The 27331-nt window shown below is 43.4% G+C and overlaps 1 protein-coding gene across 3 annotated transcripts; it reads left to right on the plus strand.

Moving 5' to 3' along the window:
• The first annotated feature begins 882 nt into the window (after positions 1-882).
• On the plus strand, positions 883-26262 carry ttyh3b (tweety family member 3b). 3 transcript variants are annotated; one of them, XM_069167467.1, is made up of 15 exons: positions 883-1428; positions 2524-2715; positions 10125-10321; positions 14551-14662; positions 14770-14990; positions 15347-15442; positions 15566-15638; positions 15771-15846; positions 16896-16951; positions 17080-17172; positions 17427-17519; positions 17653-17789; positions 19660-19833; positions 21503-21578; positions 23123-26262. In XM_069167467.1, exons 2-15 carry the CDS (start codon positions 2590-2592, stop codon positions 23255-23257), a joined length of 1665 nt encoding a protein of 554 aa, XP_069023568.1. In that variant the 5' UTR covers positions 883-1428; positions 2524-2589; the 3' UTR covers positions 23258-26262. The 3 variants fall into 3 exon arrangements, with proteins under 3 accessions (XP_069023568.1, XP_069023569.1, XP_069023570.1); XM_069167468.1 differs by lacking the exon at positions 19660-19833 and having other exon boundaries at positions 884-1428; XM_069167469.1 differs by lacking the exons at positions 19660-19833; positions 21503-21578 and having other exon boundaries at positions 885-1428; positions 23123-23234.
• The last annotated feature ends 1069 nt before the right edge of the window (positions 26263-27331 follow it).

The raw sequence follows: 27331 nt of genomic DNA on the forward strand, positions 1-27331 counted from the left end.
TCAGATCGTAAAACATAATAAAAATACAATATATTGTTGGAGATTAAATGAATTGTTCCAAATCTTTTTAAAAGAAGAGTGTAATGTATTAAAAGAAAAGAAGACCTTTGTATAGCACAACCTTGTATTTTCTTTTCCCTCTCCCATTAATCATCACTTGATGATACATAGTGTGACCCCGTGGAGGGGCCCGGATCCCTAGGTTAGGAACCACTGGATTAAACTTCCTTAGAATACAAGTAGTTTAAACCCGTGAAAAAGTCCCACACTCAAAATGTTACTCAAGGAAAGTAATTCAAGTACAAAGTACTTAATTAAAAAAAAAAAACTGCATAAAAATATCCTGTTAAAGTAAACAAACATGGGTATTAGCTGGAAGTTTTAAAGTAGATGTACTGGTTTGGTCCCTTTGACTGATATATTATATATGACATCATGAGGTTATTATTACTGAAGCATTAGTGTGAGGCCGAATGTTACTGTTGTATCTGCTGCAGGTGGAGCCAGTCCTTCACATCCAGTTTTATTGAGAGGGACGGGGGTCGTCAAACAATGTGTTGTTAGTCTTTAACAATGTGTTGTATCTTCAAAGTCTGTTCTATTATCCATTGTGTATTCATCTTAAAAATATCTAAAGATGTCAAATAAATGTAAATACTCCAGTGAAGTCCAAGTGCCTGATAAAAGTGCTTCAGCACTACTATCAGGCAGGTAAAAGTAGTCACTGTCCCCCAACGTTGAAGTCATCTTCACTGCTGCTGGAGAGAAAAAGGACCTTATGTGTACTACCGTCATTTCACCGACAGGGGGCGCCCGTTTTGCGCATTTGCTCTCCTTCACACACACACACAGAGAGAGAGAGAGAGAGAGAGAGCCGGAGCTGCCGCAAAGCCCCGTCCTCAGCGGCTTTTAAAACACCGTGTTTGCTTCACGCTCCGACGATACCGTCCAATTGAAGAGCCGCCGCGTCAAACGCACTGAGCCGACGGTCTTCGTGGGAACAGCGCCGACGAGCGCAGACCGTGAGGAAGGAAGACAACTAAAACAAAAACAAAACAAAAAAAAACCAGATACCGGGTTGCGGGTCAAAGAGTTTAACCCTTCATCTGCCGCAGCGCTGTTTCTGTCGGGGAAGGAAGTCGAAGCGGTGAAGGCGTCTCGGTGAGATGTGAGCGGATCGGGGGGGTCGGTGGCCGTTGTTCGGGTCTTTTCATCGTGGTTTCGGGGGGGGGGGGAGGAGGAGGCTGCAGCCGACCCGCTCGTTGCAGCTGGCTCCGTACGGCCGCGTTGATGCAGCAGCCCGCGGCTTGTCGTGCTCAAGTCCACCGCCGGATGTGTGAAGACAATAGGTGAACAAATACACGCCGGTCTGGACTCCCAACACGACGCTGAACGGAGAGTCCGCATCCGCCCGGGGGGCTTCACGAGGTAGGTTGTAACCCGGTCCCCTGTCCCCTGTCCCCCGTCCGTCCCCCGTCCCCGTTCACAGAGGCTTTGATGTCCACAGACACGCAGCCCCGGAGCGGACTCTCGCCTCGTCTCCTCCTCGTTGCCTTGACGACTCGGTGGGACTGCGGTAGTTTTAGCGGACAAAGCAGGATAAAGATGTCTAATCTCAGCTCACGGTTTATTGACTGAGAGAAAATAAGATAAATCTTGAACGTGTCGCGGACCGAGCTGACCTCCATGTGTTGGGACCGTAAATCTAGCAGGGATGTGGGGGTTTGACACGACGGCCCTTTTCCACGTCCACAACACATTTTTTTTTTTATTTTTTTTATTTTTTACCTCACCGAGCTTGTGTGTGGTTTTTTTTTTTTTTTTTTTTTTTTTGCAGTTTGGGCGTAAAGTGGGTGATACGAGGTCGCTGCCGTCGTGCCATAATTCATGTACAGTATGACCTCATATCTGCTCACAAAGACGAATACTTTCCACAAAGGTCCCTCAAATTCAATTGAACGGTTTATTGGTGATAGGAGACTAATAATATGTCGCACACTTATTATCATGATGGAGGCACGTTTAATGACATATTTATAGTCAACAACACACAATGCATCACTTTGGAGGAAAGCAAACCCTTCAAATGACAAATTAATCTCGTTTAAAAATACAAATCATGATGCACTGAAATTTGATGTCATACTGCAGTCTTTTTAACTGCACACACAGAAAGGTGTGATTTACCAGAGATTCATTTTTTATTGATGCAAATTCCTAGAAAAACAAATTATTGCATACAATTCACGTTATAATCTGTGGCTTTTGAAACGGGATACTTTCTGCATGTGTATTTAAAATTTACGAATTAAAGAGTGTATGCAATATTTTGGCACGTTTGTCATCACCTTAGCCTCGTAATAATGTCAGCCATCAGTGGCTACTCTGTTTATGGGATGCAGGTTTTGGTGGTAAAGACTTTGTATGCTGCGTCTGCATCTAATGTTTATGGTGGAAATGACGTTCAAAGTGTCTTTCCAGCTCTGCCAAAGCCGTGACAGGTGGTCGTGAATTTCTTTGCAGTGTCCGTGTGAGGAATCGGGTTTAGACAGTGAAGCGACAGCCGGCAGGCAGCTGCGTCAAGGAAGGATGGCGGCCGTGGTGAACTACTCTCCGCCTTGGTGGGTGAATCTGCTCCACCGCTTGCCTCATTTCAACATCGAATTTCAGCCGGTGAGCAGTGACTTCAGGCCGGAGGACTCTGAGTACCAGAAGGTAAGACAAGCGCAGGGCGGAAAGGAGGGAATAATTACCTCCCACTCGAGAAATTCACCCCCCCCCCCTCACTTCCCCTCCTCCCCCCCTCATCGTGCAGCATCACCTTATCATCCTACCTCCTGCCACCTGCCCACACTGTAATTTCACAGCAGAGTGGCCAAGTGGTGACTGAGACTGTCCCGCAGCCACAGAGTTGTGGGTTCCCTCACTGCATCGATCAATGCTGTGCGTGTGTGTGTGTGTCTGCGCGTGTGTGTGTGAGAGACACAAATGTCCTTGAATCAAGACGGTGAGACAATTGCTGCTCCACCATTGGTTTGGACTGATAATTGAAGCAGATTACGGTTTGATTCATCAAATAGTAGTCAATGTAAATCTGAGGTGTCGTGAGGTGGATAGAAAGACGGGAAAGAAACAGACAAAAACACGTCTTCTGCACTAGTTACCAATCTGTGATGTCAGGTAGTGAGTAGCTACTGATTGCTGGGCTCCCCAAACACCCTTAGAAGTGTGGTAATCCATGGAGTTGTCTATTAGTTGTTTATCATGCCAAAAATAATGAACATTTTCTGGTTCTGGTTTCTAAAAGTTACCAATTTTATGCTCATTTATCTTTGTAAATGTAATATGTATCACATCACAGTGGGATCTAGGATATACAGAGCATGTTTTTCCTCAAACGTCTGATATTTTATTGGATTAAAATGAGATGTATCAACAGGGAAATCACAAGTAATATCTGAGTCAATAGAACTAGTTAAAAACAAAAATAATTGCAGTCATTCTTTGATTATAGACCGACTGAGTCGGCACCGCTGCCTTAGAGAGCGGCTCTATCTCAGAAAAGGGGCTTTGGCCCAGTTTTGCTGCATTTCATTAGAATCCTCAAACAAGGTGACTTCCAGGTCTCTGCAGTAGAAAGCAGAAAGCAGGTTCGCTCGCATAAATCCGAGACACATTGTTTAGGTTCTCACATTTCATGCGCTGCAGCCGCCCCTCAATGTAGTTTGCTGACATGTGCAGGGAGAGGAGGGAGGGCGTGTGAGTTCAAGAGCCGAGCGTGGGAAGGCACCCACGGCCATCATGGACAAGGGAGGGAGATGAGAACTGGAGAGAGAAGCAGGGACAGAAGAGGAGGAGGAGGAGGAGTGAGGAAGATAAAAAGAGACTGATTGGAGGCAAGGGGAGAGAGAGAAGGCTTGATGAGCCATGGGAGGTGCTTCCAAATTGCCAAATAGCCGCTTCCTGCGAGCCTTTCAGTGTTTAACTAAGGTCCTTTGTGCATGTGTGTGTCAGTGTGTGTGCTCACTGGAATTTTAAGGACCCCCTTTTTAGACTAATTACATCCTGACATGTTGTAGCAGATGAGGCGGTTTCTGTCAGTGAGCATTTTGCACTATGATTATATGTGTGTTTGTTCACGATATCTATGTACAGTTGTGCATATTATCTATAACTGTACATGTATATATGTCACGTACAGTATGTTGGCTTTCTGTGTCAGTGCGTATTTAGCACTTGGTGTTGTTTGCTGAGGTGAGGTCACTGATCTCCCTCAGGGTTTGCGTTATTGTGTGTGTGTGTGTGTGTGTGTGTGTGTGTGTGTGTGTGTGTGTGTGTGTGTGTGTGTGTGTGTGAACGAATATAGGGGTCCTATTCAGGGTGAAATCATTAATTCTGGCTAGACGGGGGGAGGCAGAGGGAGGGACAGAGGGTGAGAAGAACAAGAAGAAGGAGGTTGAATTGGACTGGGGGAGGGAAGGAGGGAAGAGGGAGCGGTGGATGGGGGGGGGGGGTGGATGGGAAGGGAGGGCTGTAGTCTGTTGTGAAAGAATGCTCTCTTTCTTTCCTTCACTCTTTCACTGAAGCCCGTCTTTAGATTGGCTCAGTATATCTGTCTCAAAGGCTTTTCATGCGTCCACTCATCCAGCTGAGAAACACATAAACACACACACACACACACACACACACACACACACACACACACACACACACACACACACACACACACAAAAACAAGGTCCTACACAGTGTCCTTCAGCAGTGCCGGGTCCGTCACCACACCACAGCATTACACACACCCTCACACAATGGAGAGAGATTCTTCTGTGTAGTGTTTTTCTTTCTGATGGGATGCGGCTCAGGTTCATTTGCATTCAGCTCTTAAGATCCAAACCTGCCCAAAACGTTCTTCTCACACAGTCAAACTCACTCACTCACTCACTCACTCACTCACTCACTCACTCACTCACTCACTCAGTTATTTTGCTCTCTTACACCCAAACTTTTCCTCTTAAACACACATTCAGCATTTGACTTTATTGGGGATGCTGACTCTGTGGCTTTTTATTTTATTTGTTATTCTTTTTAAGAAAATGGGTTTATTCTTTTTTTTTTTTTTCTTCCTGGAGAGCTGAAATAGGAGCTCTTACCCCGAGGTTCTGCAAGGCAATGTGTGTGTGTTTGTGTGTGTGTGTGTGTGTGTGTGTGTGTGTGTGTGTGTGTGTGTGTGTGTGTCTGTGTGTGTTTGTATTATGGAATCGCAGCGTCAGCTCTCAGCCACAGTTAAACAGCTGCAGAACATTACAGAGGAATCATGTGACCTGTAATAACACACACATACATATTCCCAGCTGTGGAAAGTGAGGCAGTAATTGGTATTTTGATGCTACAGTTTGCTCAGTGGAAGATATTATCTCATTTTGAGAAGGATCCGAGTGGATCAAAGACAAAAAGATGGCCACCCCGAGGCTTTTTTTACTGTCTTAGTCTTCTAGGATGTTTGTCTGAGTTGGTACTGTGGGTGCTCCTTGACCCAGTGATCCAGGTAAATATCAGCATCATGAAGGAGAGGTCAGTCACTGCCTCTGGAAAGAAGTTGAGAGGATAGTAGCAGGCAAGGCCAGACTACGGAGTGACACCCTGACAGGGAGAGTGCAAGGACAACTCAGCGAAGTGGAAGTGATTGATCCTGTCAGCTCAAACACACAGACACACATTTGTGAGGGCGTACACACACACACACACACACACACACACACACACACACACACACACACACACACACACACACACACACTTTAAATGGACAGATTGAAAGTAGATCAGTGTGCCTGGGAGTTTAACGTTTTGCCCCTCCTCCAGCCTGCAAGCTGATCTCCAGCAGGGTAGATGTACACACACACACACACACACACACACACACTTCCAAGAACACACACTCGTGTACAACCAAGCTCACAATGGTTATTAGTAGCTAATTGAGCCACCCTTAATCTGCCCCGATGGTTTGTCAGCCTAACAGTTAATCTAGCGGCCATCATGCACACAAAGAGGAGGGTGACGTTATTCGAGAGTGCTGGTTCTCAGTCAGAGTATAACTTTAACATAAAGCTCATACACCAGACATCAAGAGACCCCGGACAGTTGTTGTTGCTTGATGTTGTTGCACACTAGCACTGACATGATTGAGTTGACCGCAGTTATAGGCTTTGTATAATAAAGTATTTATGTCATATCTGCCATTAGATGCCGCTAGTTCACAAAGCCTAAAGGGCAAACTGAAATTTTTAATTATACATTTCCATGTTCAATGCCAATAAATAGATCCTCTTCTTCATGAGGTGTATTTTTAAACTGTGATCATGTTTATTCTATATTCGTGGCATAAAATGAATAGAAAAAGACATAATGCTTCAAAACTTAAAAATTCTGTCATTTTATCCAGAATAGCTGTACAGCTTCTTAAATGTAAGCACTCACTGCAACATGTTGAATAGTTTGGTTGGATAGGTTGGAATACATTTTAAAGTTGTAATGGACATTTCTGACAATTTCCAGACATTTGTTTGAGCGAATAATAATTTTGATATATATATAAAAAAAAAAAAAGGTTTTTGCTTAATAGACTTCAACTGTTTTATAAGGCTGCATTTTAAAAAATAGTTTTGTTAGTGACAAATAGGTTGATTATTTTCCTGTTATGTTGTAATGTTTTAATACTTTTTTTTTTTTTGCATTTTTAAACTGTTTTAATCAAGGTGTACAAAACCCAGACTTCAGTTTGCATTCAGTTAAATATGATGGAAAGAACGCGTCTTCACAAAATCCACACATTTGAGAAACTTAAACCAGCAAAAAAACTGTTTGAAAATACTGTCAGCTAATTTCTTCAGCTCTGAAGTTACATTTTTTTTTAATGAAAATACTTTCTACACTTTCCCTACTTGTTAACCACTCTTTTTTTCCTCTATCACCTTGCGTCATGCCTTTGTCATTATTGAAGCATGACTTATGATGGTTGCCATGAAAACATCCATCTTGTCGTGACAGCATGATGTTTCATTCCCATTCTACAAAGCTTAATGCATTTTACACAACATTATATTAATCCCTATTGTTGATTTTAAAGTCACAAGAGATCTGACAATGCATTAGCGGTGCACCGTACGGCTTTACTATTACACACCTTCTATGGCACTAAGCCTATAGATAGTATAGGATAATACCAGAGACTCAGGAATCAGAGCTTATCTTCCCCTCCTCCCATCACGATCCCCTCCTCCTGTCCTCCGCTCATCTTCTTTAACCTGGTCGGGACAAGCAGTGAACTGATTCTTCTTAGTCTTATAGCCTACCAGTTGGGTTCCCCGTGAGGACAATTTAATCAAAACGAACACAGATATACACACAATTCTCTCATGATAGTTGTAACTTTGCAGAGTGATACAGCTCATTGCAACTCAGACAATAGAAGAACATTGAAGCTCCCAGCAGGCACTGAGACTTGTGCTTTGGGGTCCTGTTTGATTAACCCTCGTGACCCTTTACATTACACCACTGCAGGTCACCTCTGTATTAAATCCACTGTAGTGTTCTCGTGACCCCTTAGCCTGCTTAGATTGGCTGTGGCCCTGTTGATGCTGCTGGCCTGGTTCCACATCTGCTACAGTTCACATTTAACCAGGACATGCTGACCAATCAAGATTGTTTGTCTGAAACAATAGGAAAAGACATTTATATCTTCAAAGACCAGCTAGTGACCAACATCAGTGGGCTTCAGTGTGACTAGTTCTTGAGTCCATATTTTAGCAAGGCTCGTGGCAATGTTGGTTCACTTCGGTCTATGTTGAAATTTCTCAACAACCTCTGGATAGATTGTCATTAATTGTTATGCAGACATTCATGTTCACTCTAAGATGAATTGTAGTAACCTTTAGGACCTCTTAGCTTTCTATCTAGCTGCACCATTGTTTGGATTCAAAGGCAGGAAAGACCTAAACGCTGACATGGGAACAGGAGGTTTCACGAAAACAAACTAAAGTGTGTGTGTCTGTGTGTGTCTGTCTGACAACAAAAAAGTGAGTCCAGAAAGAACTAAAGATGCAAATTTTAAAGTTAAGACTTTAAAGCAATGAATAACCAACAGGAACACAGAACACAAGTGGTAAAAAAAAAAAAAAAAAAAAAAATAAAAAAAAAATAAAAAAAAAATTCACAGGAACATGACAGGCAAAGGAAAACAAACTGAAATGAAGAGGGAAGGAGAGCACAGACTAAATACACTAGGGAGAGGAGGACAACAAGGGACAGGTGAAACTAATCAGGGCGGGGCAGACAGTCACACAAGGGCAGGAAGTGAAGTAGACCAAGACACATGGGGTGAGTGACTACAAAGTAAAACAGAAAACACATAACCCAGACTGAAATAAAAACCACAAAACAGAAAGTCCATTAGCTAAAAATGTTTAGTTGTCTAATACTTGACTAAATACATACAATACCGTCACCTTTGGCCATACTATGGGTTTAATGCTAATTTGCAAATGTTAGCATGCCTAAAAGCTAAATTAAGATGGAAACAATGGTAAACAAACACCAGCATGTTGGCATTGTTCCTGTAAGCACCTAGCTCAAAGCACTGCTGTGCCGAGGTACAGTCTCATAGGACCACTAACTTGACTGTAGCCCTTGACAAGGGGTTACAAACACAGTATGGTACCAGTGTTTTCTGTAGGTACTCGGAAGACTTAGGTGCACATATTTGGTGTTGGTTTGGTAGTCCTCCCCAAAGAAAACGTCATGTTATTTCACATCATTTTTGGCCATTATTATTAACATATGTGTGTAAGATTTTCCAAAAATTTGGAAAAGCTCATGCAGATAATAATTAATCAACACCTAAAAAGCTTAAAGACAAAACTTGCTAAAGAAGACCACAGGGGAACAACTCAAACCATTAGATCTGGGATAAGTCATTTTGTTAGTTTTGATGCTGTCCACAATGATTTTCCATTCATTAGTTTTAGGCGGTGCACAAAATGGCCTCACAACGGCCTTAAATTGTAGGGTTAACCCCGGCTTACTTCACTTTCTTTTCTTTTATTGTTTGAGTCCTGAAAATGGAAAATTAGAGGAAAATATTTCAAAAATACAATAATTATGTATGAAAAATAATCAGTTTCACTGCCCCAGAATTTATGCTTGATGTTGCCACGATTGCAGACTTTAACATACAAAAAAAGGGTGAGGAAACCACTGGCTGGCAGTGAGGAGAAATCGAGGTCAGTAGAAGAAGCAGCAGTTAGGAGGCCTGTGTCAGACTGAGCAGATCTGTGGAGGGATATCTTTGTCTGCTGTAAGTAGTCTAGCAGGTGGAGATTTTGGTTTTCCAGAAGCGTGCCTCTGTCACTGTATGGTCCTGCAGTTCAATGACTTTTCCAGACTATCCCAGAAGGGGAAGAAAAGTCAACATTTCAGTGTGTGTGTGTGTGTTAAAAAAAGATTTCATCAGGTCGAGCCAAATTGCTGTAACAGCCCTCATCTCTGTCCTTATCCACTTCTCTCTTTCTAAGTCTTCACTTCAGTCATCTTCTTTCACATCTTCTTTGTATGTCTCTCCAGTCTGTCTCCCCCCTCCATTCCTCCTTCTGTCTTCCCCCACCACCCCTTTCCACTTTTACACTTCAAAGCTTTTAAAGGGTGTGTGATCCGTGTGGTGGGTCTCTATCGTGCACAGCTCCCCGGCAGCCGTGCCTCCGCTGCCCTCCACGGAGGTGTGCATGTTTGATGGTGCGCAAAAACAATGCGGTGCAAATTTTTTATGGTATCCGTCAAACGCTCATTTAACAGCCACTATTTTGTTGCCTCAAATAGCTGGAGAGGGGATCGCAGTTTGTGCGCATCCATCGACTGAATCATGTGGTCCGTCTGTGTATCTGGTTTCTGCTCATATCAGCTAATTTGCTTCCTGTTTCCTTAACCCACATCCGAAACGGTCCACTTCCCTGTGATAAGGACAACTCCTTTTCAAAGAAAAAGTTTGATGGAAAGTGCAACACAAATTGTATTATGAAGTCACAAATTTCTTGTCCCCACTAATTGTTTTTTGTCGCTGTCTTCTCCAGTCTGTTTTGCTCCTTGGCTCTGTGGCGTTGCTGTGTTTGGCCCTGGACCTCCTCTTCCTCCTCTTCTACTCGTTCTGGCTTTGCTGCCGGCGACGCAAGAGTGACGATTCCTCGCACTCCCATTCGCACTCGCAGCAGCCCAGCGCCGACTGCTGCTGCACCGCTTGGTGCGTCATCATCGCCACACTCGTCTGCAGGTGAGAACTTCTCGTAGTGACGCTTCTGTACACTGCAGTAAAGTCACATGTGTCTGAAGGAGTTTAACTCCCACTACCGTTGCGAACATGCCACAGACTATAAGATTGCTTACAATAGGGATGCTTCAGTGAGGGAGGGTTGATATGTTTAATCACACAATTAAAGAACTGCCCTGTAGCCTGGTCTCGGTAACTTTTCTCTAGGGATGAAAAAGCAAATGTTGGTAACGATTTGCTGGCTCAGCAATGCATAGCTGTGTAGACCCTGTCACCATAACAACACAAGACAGACACGAGGCTTGTTCCGATGAGCGATGAAGTTAATTCTTAATGATTGAAAATATACAGTAAGTACTGATTTTTTCTGTTTCAATAAAATCTGCAATCAGTGTTAATCAAGTGTCTCTGATCAGTAACTTTGGGCAACCGGTTTGTGCTCCATTTCCAATCCGTCAGTCCTGACAGCGTGACCCGTTTCTGTGGCCCTCACATCTCCAGCGGAGGCCGGAAATTCACTTGTGTATGCTTATACAGCAAATGACTATAATCACCGACAGTTTACTTTCAATTATATTGAAATTAGTCCTCTTCATATCATTTGTTGTTTTAACATAGCAGAGCTAGTTTTTCACGTGTTTAGATAGAGAGATTACACATTCACACACAACACACAGGAGGAAGGCAGAAATCACCATCCACGAGAAACAAACTGCTGACAAAAACAAAGTTAGTATTTTACGATCACTACACTACCAGACAATATGAAAACAAGATATGAAGACAGCTGGCCAACCCTAAACGATGCATTTGGTCACATAGTTACCACGGTAACATTATGGACAATTACATGTGTTTGAATGTGCTTGAATCTAAAATCGTGTTTTCCTTCCAACATTTTAACGACAGTTTTCCAGGTTCAACCCCCTCTGTATCACAAGAGGATGATATTCTTTTGAATATGTAAAATAAGGAAGATGAAACGATGACAATATAGATACAAAGGGAGGGCGTTCTCATGAAACCCCATTATGCGTGTAAATGTAGTTACTGCACCGATCACGTCATAGCCCATGTCACGCCCCGGGGAACCAGCCAGGTGGTTACACTCCTCTGTTTGTGTTTATCTGAGTCTGAAGGCTGTGTGTACACTCTGAGGTCTTTCACCTAAGTGAGCCAGATGTAGGGTCGAGTGTATTTTGAGCACAGATACTGGGCTGCGTGGACTCTGCTCTTCTTATCACACAAATGCACATACAAACATACAGTATCTGCCTCCTCTTTCGTTGACTCTCTCAACATTTTTCTTCTTTCTCTTCTCTTATACCGACTCTTTTCTCCCTCTCTTCCCGTTCCTCCGTCTCCATTAGTCCCCCTCCTTTATTTATCATTTCTCTCTGTTCGGCCTTCTCCCTGGCCTAGAAAGGTTGCCATGGAGACAGAAGCAGATTTGATGCAGAGACGAGAAATGAATTATACAGTCAGGGGAAGCTGTGTGTGTGTGTGTGTGTGTGTGTGTGTGTGTGTGTGTGTGTGTGTGTGTGTGTGTGTGTGTTTTTTGGAGGTTTTAATATTTTATGATTAGCTATAATATTTCATATTAAATATTTGATATGGATCCCAGCACCTGCATGTGTTTGTGTGTGATCGCGTGTGCTTTTGTGTGTCTGTGTGATTCTTTATCCACAATTTAGTATGACATCATATCTTATTTTTGGCACAATGCCATCTGCATGTGGACTTCCTCCCTTTATGTGCAGGTGCAGTGTGTTTAGATAGAAAAAGCTGTATCTGGCAGGCGTTTGTTACCACTGTGCTGAAAGTATGAGCCAAATCAACAAAAAAATAATCTACGTATTTGATTATTGATTGTTTTAGTCACTTATTTAGCGAAATACCAAACAGCATCGCAACAATTAATTGAATAAGCTGAGTAAATATGCTAGACAGGCACAAACAAGTCATTTTAAGAGGTCACCTTGGGCTGTGGGAATGTTTTTTTTTTCTCTTTTCTGACATTTAATAAAAGAATCATTTCTTTATCATTAGACTAATGAAAAATAGAAATGATTGGGAATATCCAATCCAACGTTTTCTCTACCAGTAGTAGCTTCAATACGTCAATTCAGTGCTCTCTTTTTCACACATTCGAAATCTATGCCACACTGCAGTGCTCAGAAATCTTTCTGATCGTTTCTGTGGAAGGTAACATGAGGCCAGGAACGCTGGTGCATCAAGAACTACGGCTGGCTGCGACTGCATGATTGCAGCTCTGACACTGAATTTTATTATTGCACTGGAAAGTAAGATCATTAAAACTACTCTATAGAGCTATTATGAAATGTAAATACTTAACATGGCTGTGGATGCTTTATGAAATGTGCATTTGTAATGAAATAAGCTACCAAATATAGTCAGTATGGTTTCTAATAAAAAATCAAATTGATGCATCCTTAAAAATGATTGGTTGCTCCCCAGTTTTATATCACTGATAATATTTTCAGACTGTAGTCAGTAATGTGATTAGGTGTCTACAGTCAGTCTGCTGTTTCCATGAAAGAGCAGTTTGTGTGTGTCAGGTAGGACGTGGTATAAAATGAGACATGTTATTGGGCTGCACCGCTAAGTGGCTGCATTTATTTTGGTTTGGACTTGAATTCAGTTTTTGACTGAAAACATAATTTACTGTCTCATCTGCTGGGATCCAGTGGAGTGTATTTTTTCTGTGCTCATTTAGCTGCAGCCAAGCATTTTTAGGCTTATGATGTCTGTTCATTTAAGCTGAAAATGGACTGAAGCAGAGACTAAAACAGAAGTGTCTCTCTAAGGTAGCGTCATTCAGAGCAGCTGGCTGTTCCTCAGGCAAAATGATGTCTCGAGATGTATGTGTGTTTTCCTCTGTGAATGTCTTTTTGTTTTTTTGTTTTTTTTAAAATCCAAACTAAGCTGGTTTGTGTTTTCTGTCAATTATTTGATTTCGGAACATTTACCTTACTGGACATTCCCCTATATGTCTCATATCCTCAGCTGTTGGTTAATAAACTGGTGAAACCCCCTGATAGGAGCAGCAGGTATTAAACAGCAAGATGAAACTCATGGACGGATGAAGGAGTGGGAGAGAGGATGGGTGGTAGGAGGGAAGAAGAGGACGACGAGGGAGATGATTTACTGTTTAAACTGAGATCAGATGGAGGGAGACGATGGTGGGAGGCAGGGATGGGTGGGGAAATGAGCAGATGAAAGAAACAATGTGTACGTCAACACGCAAAGCACATTAAAGTGCCTCCACGCTTGTATTCATCTATTCTATTCCTTATCTGCATTTATTGTTTTATGTCACACGTACATTGTAAAGCTCTGAAACACAGACACACACACACACACACACACACACACACACACACACACACACACACACACACACACACACAAGTCAACTCTGTTGTAACAAGTGGCTACTCAAGATCTAATGGGCTAGAATGAATTGCCTTAACAACGGCCATAAATTTCTCCCTACAAACCCGTGTGGTGCGAGTGCCGCAGACAGAGACATCATCAACACAAAGCGTACAGTCACACGCACGCGTGCACACGTACAGTAGAGTACACAAAGGGGGGGCTTTTAGAGTGAGGGAGAAAATTAAAGCATTGTGGGGAGGGGGTTGGATGTGACAAAACAGGGAGTGGAAAGAAGATTTCTGCAGTGGGGTTGGGTGGGTGGGGGGGTGAGCTGTGGTGTGAACATGGTTATGGAGGGCTTGGGTTCGGAAGACCGGGTGTCGGGGCCGCGAACCCCAGATATTATAGCATGTGTAAAGTGTGAATGTGGGTGCAGAGCTGCAGAAGGATCATATTATTTGCGGTCTGGTGACCCAATTATTGTGGGGACTCTTTGTGTGTGTGTGTGTGTGTGTGTGTCTGTCTGTGTGTCTGTGTGTGTGAATCATTCCTGGTAGCCCCGTGCTTGCCCCAGGCTTTAGGGTGACAGTATAGCAGAGCTCAGTGTCGCCTGTTGCTGGTTAACAGAGGAACTGCACTCAACAACTCAACTGTCAGTGCTGCAGTTTTGCTGCGTGTTGGTGTATGGATCTAAGAATATGTGTGAGGCAAAAGAGAAAAAAAGAAAAGAAAATCTATTGTTGACTTCCATCCATGTTGATGAATTTGATGCCACTCAAGGTTGAATTAGTCATTGTGTTAACACTTGGCACTTCCTGTTTTCTGCCTCGCAGCGCTGGCATCGCTGTGGGATTCTACGGAAACGGGGAGTCGAGTGATGGAGCCAATCGTTTGGCATACTCCCTCCGTCATGCCAACCGCACCGTGTCCGGGGTGGAGAAACTGGTGAGTTATCTGCTCGACTGCTATACTTTTTTTTTTTTTTGTGGGGAAAAACCCTCCAAAATAAAACCCCAATTAGAACTCCGACTGATGATATTTTTTGTGTCTAGGTGTCGGACAGTGCCCTAGCCTTAAACCAGACCGTGGAGGAGAGCTTGGTCCAGTTGGAGACGGCCTTCCAGGATCAGACGGACTACGTGTCCATCGTCCAGAAGCTGCAGGGACAGCTGGACGAGCTGGTGCGGCTCATGGTGGACGTTCCCTTCTGGTCCAACACCGACATCTCCCTGGAGGACTTGGCCCGCAAGACGGAGGCCTTCGACTTTTACAGGTCAGTGCTAACAAGTATTGTGTTGAATTGCAAGAGTATTTTCTGGATCAAACTGTATTTGCATTCATACATGAAGTATTACAGTGATGTCTGGAAAAATAATGCTCTCAGAGGATGTGTGGCATGTTAACACCATTAAATCCAGGGACTCTCACCCATACAGCGCCATACATTTGCATTAACACTGAAACAGTAGATTAACTCATGGACACGTCCAGTCTTCTTATTGTAAAACCTTGTGAAATGTCCTCTGTGGTGTATATAAAAGGATGAAGACACCACCACCCTCTGCCTCTTGAGTTGTGACGTGAAATCCTTGTCATGAAACAGTGTATCATGTATTTGTGTATTTACAGGTGGTTGGGATACCTCGGCCTGCTGCTGTTTGACGTACTCATTTGTCTTCTGGTGCTCTTTGGTCTGATACGTAACTCTCGAGGCACTCTGATTGGGTACGTTCCTTCACATCATACCTCAAACCTTTCTCCTATTGGACGCATCAAATCCTGTCCGGACATGTCGTGTCCTGTTGGTAAGCTGAATCTCGTGTTTATTTTGATTTGCTCATCCTTCAGGGTATGTCTGCTGGGGGTTCTGACTCTGATAATCAGCTGGGGGTCTCTGGGCTTGGAACTGGCTGTCGCTGCTGTAAGTGTAACCATGGCAACATGGCCCGAGCTCTCCGGCTCGTGGCAATGATGTAACCTCTACCCACTGCTCGAGCGAGCGTGTTCAGCGTGGATGTAGCCTGATGTGTCATGTGTGCTCACACTCTTACAGTCAGCCAGCGACTTCTGCGTTTCCCCGGATACCTACATCACCAGGGTAACCAAGGAGAACGATGTCATCAACCAAGGTATGCAGACAAGAAAAGACAGGGCTGGTGAACTGGCAGCAGTGATTTTTTTTTTAAAGGGTAATTTTATGACAAACCTTTCAGACGTGAAGTGTAAAAACAAATCAGTGTCTGCCTGCAAGCACATGACATTTAGATCAAACAATCACAAAAAAGATTGAACGATCCAGTTTTTCATAAGGAAGAGTCAAAGATTGTGTGTATTATGATCTTTTTAAACCACTTAGATTTATTTTGTAAACCACGGATGAGGGAAGACTCTCCGCTGCTTAAAAAAAAAGCAAAGTATCTTATAAATTATCAACCATATTCTCAATTATGTGTATTGGTCAATGGACTCCTCATTGAGGAATACTGTGGGTTGACAAATAAGCAGAAACATCGAGAATAGACTCACTGACAGTTGAATCTCACCCTGACATGTTGCTTCTATTTTAAGAAACGAGTGTTTGTGTGTGTTTGTGTGTGTGAGTGTATCCAACGGGATTGTGTTTGATTGACACCCTGGCATCTTAAAAGCTCTTACTCTCTCTCTGCTGACTGCAATGCATCAGCAACCCTGTACTCCCCCCGCTCGCTCGTCCTCCTACTTGTCTCAGATGTAAAAAAAAAAAAAAAAAAGGAAAATAATTTAAGGACATTTTTTTTCTTATTCATTTAAGATCCTGGTGTGATTTGTTCTCTCTCCTCATCTCTCTTTACCTCTCAATTGCTCCTCTTCTTCCTCTCCCCGCCTCCCTTCTCTCTTCTCACTCGTCTAATGAGTCCTCTTGTCTGTCACTTGTTTCCGCTCTATCTGTTTGCTGTAGAGCACAGATGTTGCCTCTGTAACACACATTTAAAAACACACACACACACACACACACACACACACACACACACACACACACACACACACACACACACATTTAGGCCTGAGTAATACTGCAAACATGCCTCAGTAGAGAGACGCTGACTGGACTTGCAATGTTTATCTTTCTTTCATTAAACTGTGTATCCCAAATGTATGCATTATTATTACTGATATGTGTACATTGGTGTGTTCTCAGATATTCTGCAGTATTACTTGAGGTGCAGCTCTGGACAAATTAACCCCTTCCAGCAGGTAACTTTGTTCATCTGTGTTGTTGCAGCATTTTCTTTTTCATGGGATTTATAGGAAGGGAAGTGGGAAGCAGTTTGATGCATTTGTGTTTTTGTTTGAGCTTCTGGTGTCTCTGTATTGCTTTGTAGAGACTGTCAGGGAGTCACAAAGCATTGGTGGAGATGCAGGATGATGTGGCAGAGCTACTGAGATCAGCAACACGTGATCATCCCAACACTAAGGTGTGTGTGTGTGTGTGTGTGTCTCTTTGTCTGTGTCTGTGTGTGTGTGTGTGTGTGTGTGTGTGTACGTAAGCAATGATCTGCAGGTTTTTTTTTCTTTTCTTTTCACGGATGAGTGGATTTGCATCAGTGGGAGCGAGATGAGATGAAAGTGCCAGTTGCTAAACACGTGTGTTTATCGTGTGTGTGTGTGTGGACGTACTGTACTGCACATGAAGGCGGATGCATGTGTAACCTCTGCTCTGTGTGCGCAGGGGAGTCTCGAGCAAATCCAGTCTGTGCTGAATTCCACTGAGGTTGGTCTTCACCAGCTGACGGCTCTGGTTGACTGTCGCAGCCTCCACATGGTGAGTCACTTGGTGTGTGTTGTATTAAAAGAGAGATGTCCTTAAATCCAAGACTTTTCTTACCAGCTGACTCCTCTCCTCTCCTCCTTCTCCCTCTTCCTCTCCCTCTTCCTCTTCCTCTCTCAACACGCAGGACTACGTCCAAGCATTGACTGGGCTGTGTTATGACGGCGTGGAGGGTGTCATCTACCTGGTCCTCTTCTCCTTCGTCACCGCTCTGATGTTCTCCTCTATTGTGTGCAGTGTGCCTCATACCTGGCCTGGCAAGAGGTAACACACACACACCCACAGCTTCACACACAAGCCACACATAAAGCTTTACATCCCGGTGCCCATTTCTCCAGTTAATCTGTACACTAACGACTGACATGTTACTAGCGCTAACTTCTTACTGTAATTGTTTAACTGAATTCAGCCGATGGACTTGAAAACAGTGGAGAGATGTATGAAGAATCGACTTGGTTTCCATGCATGTCATTTTTTTTAGTGTATTTGCCTCCCAAACTGCTGTATCCTACCGTACGTCTTCCTGCCTGTCTTTGCATCCATCCGTTTTTTTCTCTCGCAACTTTTCGCTTATTTTTATTGTTTGCCGTTTAGCACCGCCAGTCTGGCTGATTGTTTGTTTCAATGTCTGTTTATATCTCATTTTCCTTTCTCCTCTACGGACTCAGAGCACCACTGTTGTGTTAGACTATATATCACCACTTTTTTTTTTTTTTTTTTTTCTGTGCCCCACTTCCTCCTTCTGTTCCTTCCCGTCCTCCTCTCTCCCTGTCCTGATTTGGAAATGCTTCGGGCTTCAGCGAATGATGGTGGATAGATACTGAGGAGATTGGACGACCCTACGGTCAGACAAACAACACCACTCAAACGAGCAAATAATTCTGTGGTAAAATCAGTGAAAGAGCGCTAGACTATAATCTTCTCGCTGATTTGAATAATGAAACACAGCTGTGCCATATTAGTGGTGTTCAGTGCTTGTTTGTTGGGTAGGAATCACCAGCAATGCCAGTGTATGGCCCAGCAGGTATTAAGCAGCATCCATAATGCCCCTGACTTTAACAAGAACAACTGCTCACTGGGTCGCTTCCTTATAAGACTGACTGTGCTGCAACTGCTGAGTCTGTTCGATGGGCCCCACAGCTTTACTCCATTTTGTTTGACTGAGGGAAACGCCTCCATCTCGTGGCCAGTCAGGGTAGTAACATCTCCTCCTCCTCTCTGTTAACACAGGGCCAGGCTTAAACACTGCTCATCCAGCTCCCCGCCTCTTTACTTCTTTGAGACATTTCCAGTCCGATGTGGTGTTGCTACCATGCCGACAGCCGATCTAGACAAGAGGGAAATATAAGATCTACATATGCACGTGTACAAGCATTTTGTGGAGAATCCTGAACATTTCTGTAGCCAGAGATCCAACTTCCAAATCAGCACACATCTTATTTGATGCCTCATTCTGTTACGTTTGCTGGCCGTTTTTACATTTTTGACCATTTTGTGTCTGAAAATGGTTTGCCCAAATCCGCCATATTATCTCCTTTTTTCCTGATGTTTTTTTGCTTTGATTTCCATGGAGCCCACAGAGATGCATGAATTCTATCCAAGGGAGAAGGATTCTCAAAGTTTAACATGGAGAGTAAATACCAGGAAGCAAATTCTCAGTATAGGACGCCTGCATGAAGGAAATGACTGCATGTTTCTACCTATTAAAATTATATCAAAGAGTCTACCATTTTCTTACAGTTTAATATTATGTGACGACACACAGCGTTAAAAAAAACAACCCAGCTTCGTGTGTCCTCTCTGGACCCCACTGTGCTTAGTAGTGGATCTGTTTTGTAGATGAATGCTGCCCATGTTGATTTTCTTCTTGTTCAGCTGCTTTGGGGCTGGAGGCATGGCCGTACCCAGTCTATTATCTACTGGGGGACTCCTGATAGAACAAGTCCACCTCCCCGCCCCCCCCGCCCCCCCACAACCCCCTAACCTCCTCTTCAACCGCTTGTTTACACTCTGTTGTCTCTCTCGGATCTCCCCTCCCCTCTACCTCTCCCTCCCTCCCTTCCCCCCCCCCCCCACTCCCTCCTCCTATCCATCATGCCCTCTCGTGCCCTGCCCTCACCCTGACCAATTGAAGGACGGATGAGGAAGACGGAGAGGACGAGTCGGGCGCCTCCCGCGGCGGCGTGCACGATAACCTGTACCGCGTTCACATGCCCAGCCTCTACAGCTGTGGCTCCAGCTACGGTAGCGAAGCTAGCCTGCCCGCTACAGCGCACACTGTCAGCAATGCCCCCGTCACTGAATACATGTGAGTTAGCAGGATCAATACTCTGCCTGCCAGCTGATGCTTTCCCCGTGTGACCCAGACTAGCAGCGTAGCGACGCTCACTGCCTGCGACGCGACCAGCTAGAGAAGCTCATCTTGATCATGTTTGGCTCGCATGTCCGCTGCGACACACCGTCAAAGCAAAAATGTGTGTGTGTCTCTTTGTTTAGATCCCGTCACTAGCTCTCCCTTTGGTGCTGATAGAAAGTAGCTTGCTTGCTGTATCAGCCAGCCTCGCCTGTCTAAAGCCCGCCATGTTCGCAAAAAAAAACCCAACAACAACCTGATTTAAAAAGGAAAACAGAAAATTAATATTTGCACTCGCATAGCAGAAGTTAATAATTTCACCCTGCTTGCTACGTGTTGTTGCCACAGGACTGAATTGCTTGCTCTGAATACAACAGAAAATGCAGAAGAGAAATAAGGATGTATGTCTCTAGTTCTGCCACTGCTTGTTTCTCTTTAAGCCCGTCAAGCACAATATGGGAAAAGAAGCCATGAATCAGAGCATAGCACTGAAAGTCTTATTATTTTTGACTTCTGATGATTGAGGGACCATGTTTTTATGTTTTGGACCAATAACAATTCCTGTATGTTTAACGACATTGACGACTACATATTCCACAGCTTACTGCAGGGTTGTTGGAGGAATTTATTGCTGTTCAGGTTGCCTGATTCAGGTTGCCTTTGGTCCAAACCATAGGACACTCGCCCTAAACTGAATATTTCACCAGCTTTCTTTATGCCAAAGTTAAGTTAAGGTCTTTGACATGTTATTAAATTTGCCCTTCAAGAACAAGAGTCCACTGCAAGTGACCAAATTATCCCCGCAATCCTGAGAAATCAGCTCAATAACGTTGAGTTGCAGAAACTTTGGAAACTGGTTTGGCAGTAATGAAAATAAAACATTTGTAGGTCAAGAACCAAAGCATGCAAAACCACTTATTTGTCCTCAAGGTAAAGTAAAGTTACTTTACACTTTATCCTACTCTTCATTTGTTTATATCATTTTAAGATAGAGTTATGTGGCTCCAACAATTAGGGCTATTTCAGATACTGTTTTGGTGTTACACCTGTGGGCTTCTCCCACACACCCAGCGACTCCTTGCATCACTAAGATGAAGCATATTTTTGTTTTCAGACATTTAGAATAGCCTCTAAGAGTTTTAGGTGTCTTATTTTGAACACCAGCTGCTCTGTGGTAGATAAAACACCAGAAATGATGAAAATAGTCTTGGCTTCCGATTCAATTGTGCTTTCAGGGAATTTTTAAAGTTTAATTCGTGAATATTTTATGTTTCAATGTATTCTTGAATCTTTTAACAGTTGAAATGTTGCCATACAAATTACAAACACATAGTTCTTTTAAAATATATGCCCGAGGCCAGTTTCCTGTCCCTCCCCATGTCACCGAGTCAGAGTGAGAGAAAACATGTATCTTCTGTGCATTGTTCAGAAAGAATGCTAACCATGTTGGACTGTGGCAGAGGTGGTTAACCCCTCGCTAGATGGGCGCCAAGCTGAAGTGTCTCGTTTGTGATTATCATTGAGGTCATGATGTCGTGATGATGAGCAGACCACAGAGCAGCAACAGATCAAGAGCTCGGTGGCAGGGTGACCACATGCAGTAACCTCTTATTCTATAATGCAGGAGCCAGAACGCAAACTTTCAGAACCCTCGGTGTGAGAACACCCCCCTGATTGGCAGGGAGTCCCCTCCACCCTCTGTAAGTGCACACTTTCTAGAACACACTCTCCCTCAGCTATCTTCCAATACCCACAGCGCAGCTGGGAAGCATTTCACAAACCCCCACAGAGATGGCATTTGAAGTGTAACGGGAAGGAAACGATCCTCCCTTCATCCCGTCTCTGATGTTGTCATAGCATGCTATGTGTGGATATTGGAAGGTAGCCCCTCCACCACCCCCCCATCCCTACACCACTGCAAGTGTCCTCTGTGCTCAAACTAGACCGTGATCATGGATCGCCTTCATGAAGGTCATTTTGGCAGCCTGGGATGACTGGAAGTTTGAACAGAAGCCTGTTGCTAGTTGGATTTGCACTTGCATCATAAGAGGGGCTTGACTGGTTTGATGATCGTCGGGTCACGTTCGACTCGAAGTTGTCCTCTATTTCTGATGTAACACGTCTGGTTGGTTTCACCATGGCTGTCAGTGCTGTGTGAGGAGAACTTGCAGACTAGAAGTCATTTTTGCTACTGACCAAAAAAAACCCAAACAAAAATAAACAAAAGACTGTTGACTGTCGTGGCTTCGACAAGCTGCTGCTGGGCCTGTAGCTGTGCATGTTGATCCATGCAGTATCAACTATGGACTGACAATATATAAAGAGCAAAATCTACCATGATTACTTTTTTTAAAACATGGTTTAGGATGCATTCTTTGCTACATGACAAAACCCTGCAGTCAAGATCAATCACCTTTGACAATTCTGCCCTCGAACCAACTCGAGCCCAAACCTCTAAAGTTCCCGCTCCCCCTCCCCGCTCCCCACAGTGTGTCTATGTGTGCATTTTCTGGTCGAGGTGTATGTGTCCTCTGTTTCTGTGCCCCCCCCCCCCCCACTCCCCCCCTCACCTTTCACCATCGAGCAGCCACAGGAGCACTTTATCTCCCGTCTCCACTGTTGAACTGTAACAGCCAACAAAATGGCCGTGATCCATCATTCTTAGACAAGGCTGTTGGGGGGGGGGGGGGGGGGGGCTGGGCTGGGGGGGGCTGTGTGGAAACCAGAGACCGCCAAATGTAATTAGCTCACAAGAGACCACTAACTCATACCAGGCTAACCTACTACATCAGAAGTAGAGCACTAACTACGAATGAAGCACATCTGCTAATTTATAACAACATCATCCAGAATTAATCAATGACCGTTGTAATCAAACCCGGCTGTCCAAATGACTGGTCACAGTATTTATGCTGTACATATCTATCTATCTTTCTGTCTATCTATCTATCTATCTATCTATCTATCTATCTATCTATCTATCTATCTATCTATCTATCTATCTATCTATCTATATCACTCCATCACTCCATCCATCTATCTTTTACATAACAATGTGTTATTAACTGTGATGTGTGATTTCTACATTTCTCCTGATATTCAGTATAAATAAGGGTTAATTATATTCCATCCATGGTTTCCATGTCTTCTTTTTGTCCCTCGTTCTCCCCGCCTCTCATTGGTTCCCACTCTCGTCTCTTTTGCGCTTCCTCTCTCTCTCCGTCTGTTTCCTCCGTCTCTTCAGTACACCTCCAGTATGAGAGCAAAGTACCTGGCCACCAACCGACCAGACCAGAACCGACGCTCCGTTCCCAACGACCAACTGGACCCGGCCAGCCGGCCTCACCCCACTGCCCGACCACAGTCCTCAGTCCACTAGAGAACGGTTCTACCCTCAGCACTGCCTCGATCCAGTTCTCACAGCCAACAGCAAGACCCCAACATGACGCTCACACACCACAGCTGAGCGCGTTTAAAGCACCAACGGGACCCCGGTTTTGTCGAGGCCCACCGAATTCCACCAACCGGTCCACCAGACACAACGCAGTTCATCCACCTGTCGTCATAGCAACGGACCGCCCTCTGGAGGTCAACTTCTACGTCTCGCCTACAGTCGAAGCCCATCCCGGTCAATCACTACTTCTCTCATTCATGGACACACACCGCCGCCGCTCCTCCCACCGCTGCTGGGATGGATCAGCCCACATACCCACAATGCACTGCAACAAAAGGGCCTCCCTGCAGTTGCTTCTTCTACTTTGCAAATATCTCCCGCTCCACTGCGATCTGCACACCGCCTTCCAGTGGAGACGTCCACTCTCACCAGTCGACCTCCCCGACACTCAGACCGCACACTCACACACAGACAAGCTCACACACTCACACACAGACAAGCTCACACACTCACACACAGATAAGCTCACACGCACGCACACACACACACACACACACACACACACACACACACACACACACACACACACACACGCTGTACAGAGCTGTAAATAGTGAACGTGTGCTTTATTCTGATTTCATGAAAAGTAGACTGTCAAATCCCTACTGGTTATGTGGTGTGCTGTGTGTTTATCATGGAAATTGTTGCTGTATCTTATACACACACACACACACACACACACACACACACACACACACACACACACACACACACACACACACACAAACAAAATACGTGGATAGTCTAACTGAACACTCATCTGTATAAATAACAAGCCAGTGAATCAGAAAGCCATGTTTAGATAGAAACTGAACTGTACCACCACATTCGCATTTAGCTTAACATTTACGTCTAAGACTTGAATCGTGAGCTCACCGTGTCCACGTCTCTCTCCATACTCGTGCACATACAGTATTATTCGAGTATGAGCCAGGAATCCTGTTGTGAACAAACTGCTTTGAATTTGGGGAAATGGAGTCGGAGACTATGGACGTAAGAAGGCTCAACCTGTGCCAAAAAACTGAATACTGAAATGAGGGATTCTGTCCTCATCTCCTACTGCCTCCGGATGTCTCAGAAAAACAGGAGCGAAAAATAAACGAAGAGAACGGGAGAGACACTCGAAAAGGGAAACAATGGACAGATTATTGTGACTACACATTTGACAGGTGCTATGTAAAGCGGCCACGGTCCCTGAAGACGATCAGGACCGAGGAGGGACGGAAAAGTTTTTGTTACTTTAATGATTTTTTTTTTTATTCAGGGATGTGATCAAGAATACAAAAATCAGAAAATGAATGGTAATTGTGTCCCGAAACCTGAAGAAAAAAAAAAAAAAAAAAAATCATGTCCCTGATATAAATAATGTTACATAAACGTCAAGGACAGTGGGTGTTTTGTTCCTGTTTTTGTTTTGTTTTTGTTTTTTATCATAAGCTGACATTCAGGATGTGATACTGTGACCAACTGTAGTGTTGTTTCTGTTCCTGTGCTTTTATTTTGTTGACTGGTGACTCGAGCAACCTTTAGCCATCCATAGTGAGTCTTTTTTCTTTCTTTTTTTTTTTTTTTCTTTTCTTCCCACAAGCACAAATTCTCTTGAAGGTGACTTTGTGAGATGGAGAAGTGAAACTCACTGCCCGGGACACTGCCAGTGGCTTTTTCCTCCCGATCTGAAACCCCCGTGTACAGTGTATAAAACATGTAGTCGTGAACCCGTGTGCGTGACATCGCTGCAGCGTGATTGCCTATCGCTCTATCTCGGTGTAACTCTGTGTGAGTACAGTGATCAAGTGTGTGTGACTGGCAAGCAAGCGAGGGCCAGCCTATCCAAGCCTGAGTCATTTCACACACACACACACACACACACACACACACACACACACACACACACACACACACACACACACACACACACTGCAGTATCACATAAAGTCCATCCCTCCCTCCCTACTTTTGTCCTGTTTACATTCACATCCAGCGCTGTAGTAACCGCACGCCCTCCCACTCTGATGACCATGTGCATTATGGGTGATGTAGTAGGAAGTAGGTGCATTTCAGAGAACCCCAGAAACCCCCGTAGTTAGCTGAGTGAGCAGAAGCCCCTAACATACAAACACTATTCAACCGCCATTCCTGTACAGCATTTTAATATTTGTATTATTAATCAATGACCACTTCTCGTATTGGCGAGACAATCTTACATGTGTGATTCTACTAGAAAGGAAATGTCCATGTTATGGTAACAATGCTACCTATGGTTCTAGTACTTTACAGTGTGTTTTTTTTGCACCATCGATGCAAACAGTGTTAAGATCTGTGGGACTAGTCACTGATTAATGGCCTTTCATAATGTTTTTAAACTCTTACAACACTCTTCATATCACAACGTGTTTTTTTGTTTTTGTTTTTTTTATTTCTCTATGTCTTGTAAAAATCCAACTTTAAAGATAAAATAATAGCTAGCTGTTTTGTAGGAGAATAAAGGCAAGAGCAGCATTTTTCCTCTCTTATTAATGGTGAATGACTCTCTGTCTTGCAATGTTTTAATAAGACTATTCCAGTGTGGTCTGCACACCTGACTTAAAGGTGTATTTGAAGTTCTGTGCAGTGCTCTCGTAGACCTAGTCCTCGTCTTGATGGAAAAAACGAATAAAAAAAGAGCCACACTCATGTTTAAGAGTCAGTAATGTGTGTGTGTGTGTGTGTGTGTGTGTGTGTGTGTGTGTGTGTGTGTGTGGTACAGGCAGGACTTCAAACACACCTCTGTCCAGATGTGGCAGACAAACAATGTTTTCTATGGCTGTTTTTATTTTCTGATGGTTTAACTAAGATATTAATGATATACATGTCAAAACTGTGGTAATGATATCATTCAGCCTGGAATAAATGTTTTAAAAAAAGAAATTAAAGCAACTTTAACGTACTGATCAAGATTGTTGCCTCTTTTTCTTTTTCTTTTCCTTTTTTTTATTTTTTTTATTTTTTTATTTTTTTATGACTGAGACTGTTTCTTTGATGATTCATTTTAATGTGTCATCTCTTGCTTAATAAAAATCAATAATTGGGCCAATTACATTGAATAGAGCAGGAAAGTGAGTAATGGTGACGACATGAGACAAAAATCCCTGTTAATCTTGACTCATCCCAACATTTGTCAATATATTTTACATTGATGAGAGCTATTCATGCTGACGCTTTAACAGTTTTCCTTATATTTCCCTGCACCTATTAGATGTAAATATTATGAGGGAAATCCGAATGATATGTTTTATTGGTCGCTTTTAGATTTTTATAGTTTATTACCAGCAATTTCAACTGATTATATTAACAGAAGTACAGTAGAAGTTACATTTTTGACTCCTGAACTCATAAACATGAGTCCTCAGTATAATAAATTGTCTCTTTTTTTTATCCCCACCTGGTGGTCATCACTGGAAAGGTTGTTTCAGACTAAATGTGTGTGGATGACTTCACACACCGTGACAGCTTTTCTCCAGATGGGGCCCTCAAGAAGTCACAGTATTGTTTCTGAACATTCAGCTTATGCAGAGAACCAAATGAAAAGTGAGAATGTAAAGTGACTGATGATGTGAGCTAATTTAGCTTCACATGTCCCAGACACACCACAGGATTTATGCTTTTTAAAGACAACAGAGTCCAGCAAAAACACAACATGGCGCTCACTCGTGGATCACAGTAGCTGTCTGGAGAACATTTCTAGCAGTTCTTGGTTTTCTTGAACACTTGAGTAGGCAGATGAAGCATTTCACAGGATGTCTGTCGTGCTACTTGTGGTGCTAAAAAGGTATAATCAACATTGTGAAAATAGGGCAGGTAGTAAAAAAAAAAAAAAAAAAAAAAAAAAAGTAAGATCTGTAAAGGGACTAATTTGACAAATTCAATCTAGAATTGTGCTGTTTTTATTTAAGGTAGTGTTTTTTTTTATATAGATAGAATTTTTAATATCACAGTTTGATGGTGGACGTTTCCTCAGTT

The sequence above is a fragment of the Embiotoca jacksoni genome, unplaced genomic scaffold (assembly GCF_022577435.1).
Source record: "Embiotoca jacksoni isolate LCO1_2020_lvr unplaced genomic scaffold, fEmbJac1.0.p SCAF_4, whole genome shotgun sequence".
Taxonomy (NCBI): domain Eukaryota; kingdom Metazoa; phylum Chordata; class Actinopteri; family Embiotocidae; genus Embiotoca; species Embiotoca jacksoni.

Bases quoted from the DNA above. Each gene is read 5' to 3' on its own strand.
- ttyh3b (XM_069167467.1), top strand. From the start codon at position 2,590: ATGGCGGCCGTGGTGAACTACTCTCCGCCTTGGTGGGTGAATCTGCTC. The intron at 16,952-17,079 runs GTAACTTTGTTC...ATTGCTTTGTAG, and splicing joins AAATTAACCCCTTCCAGCAG to AGACTGTCAGGGAGTCACAA. The intron at 21,579-23,122 runs GTAAGTGCACAC...CCGTCTCTTCAG, and splicing joins GGGAGTCCCCTCCACCCTCT to TACACCTCCAGTATGAGAGC.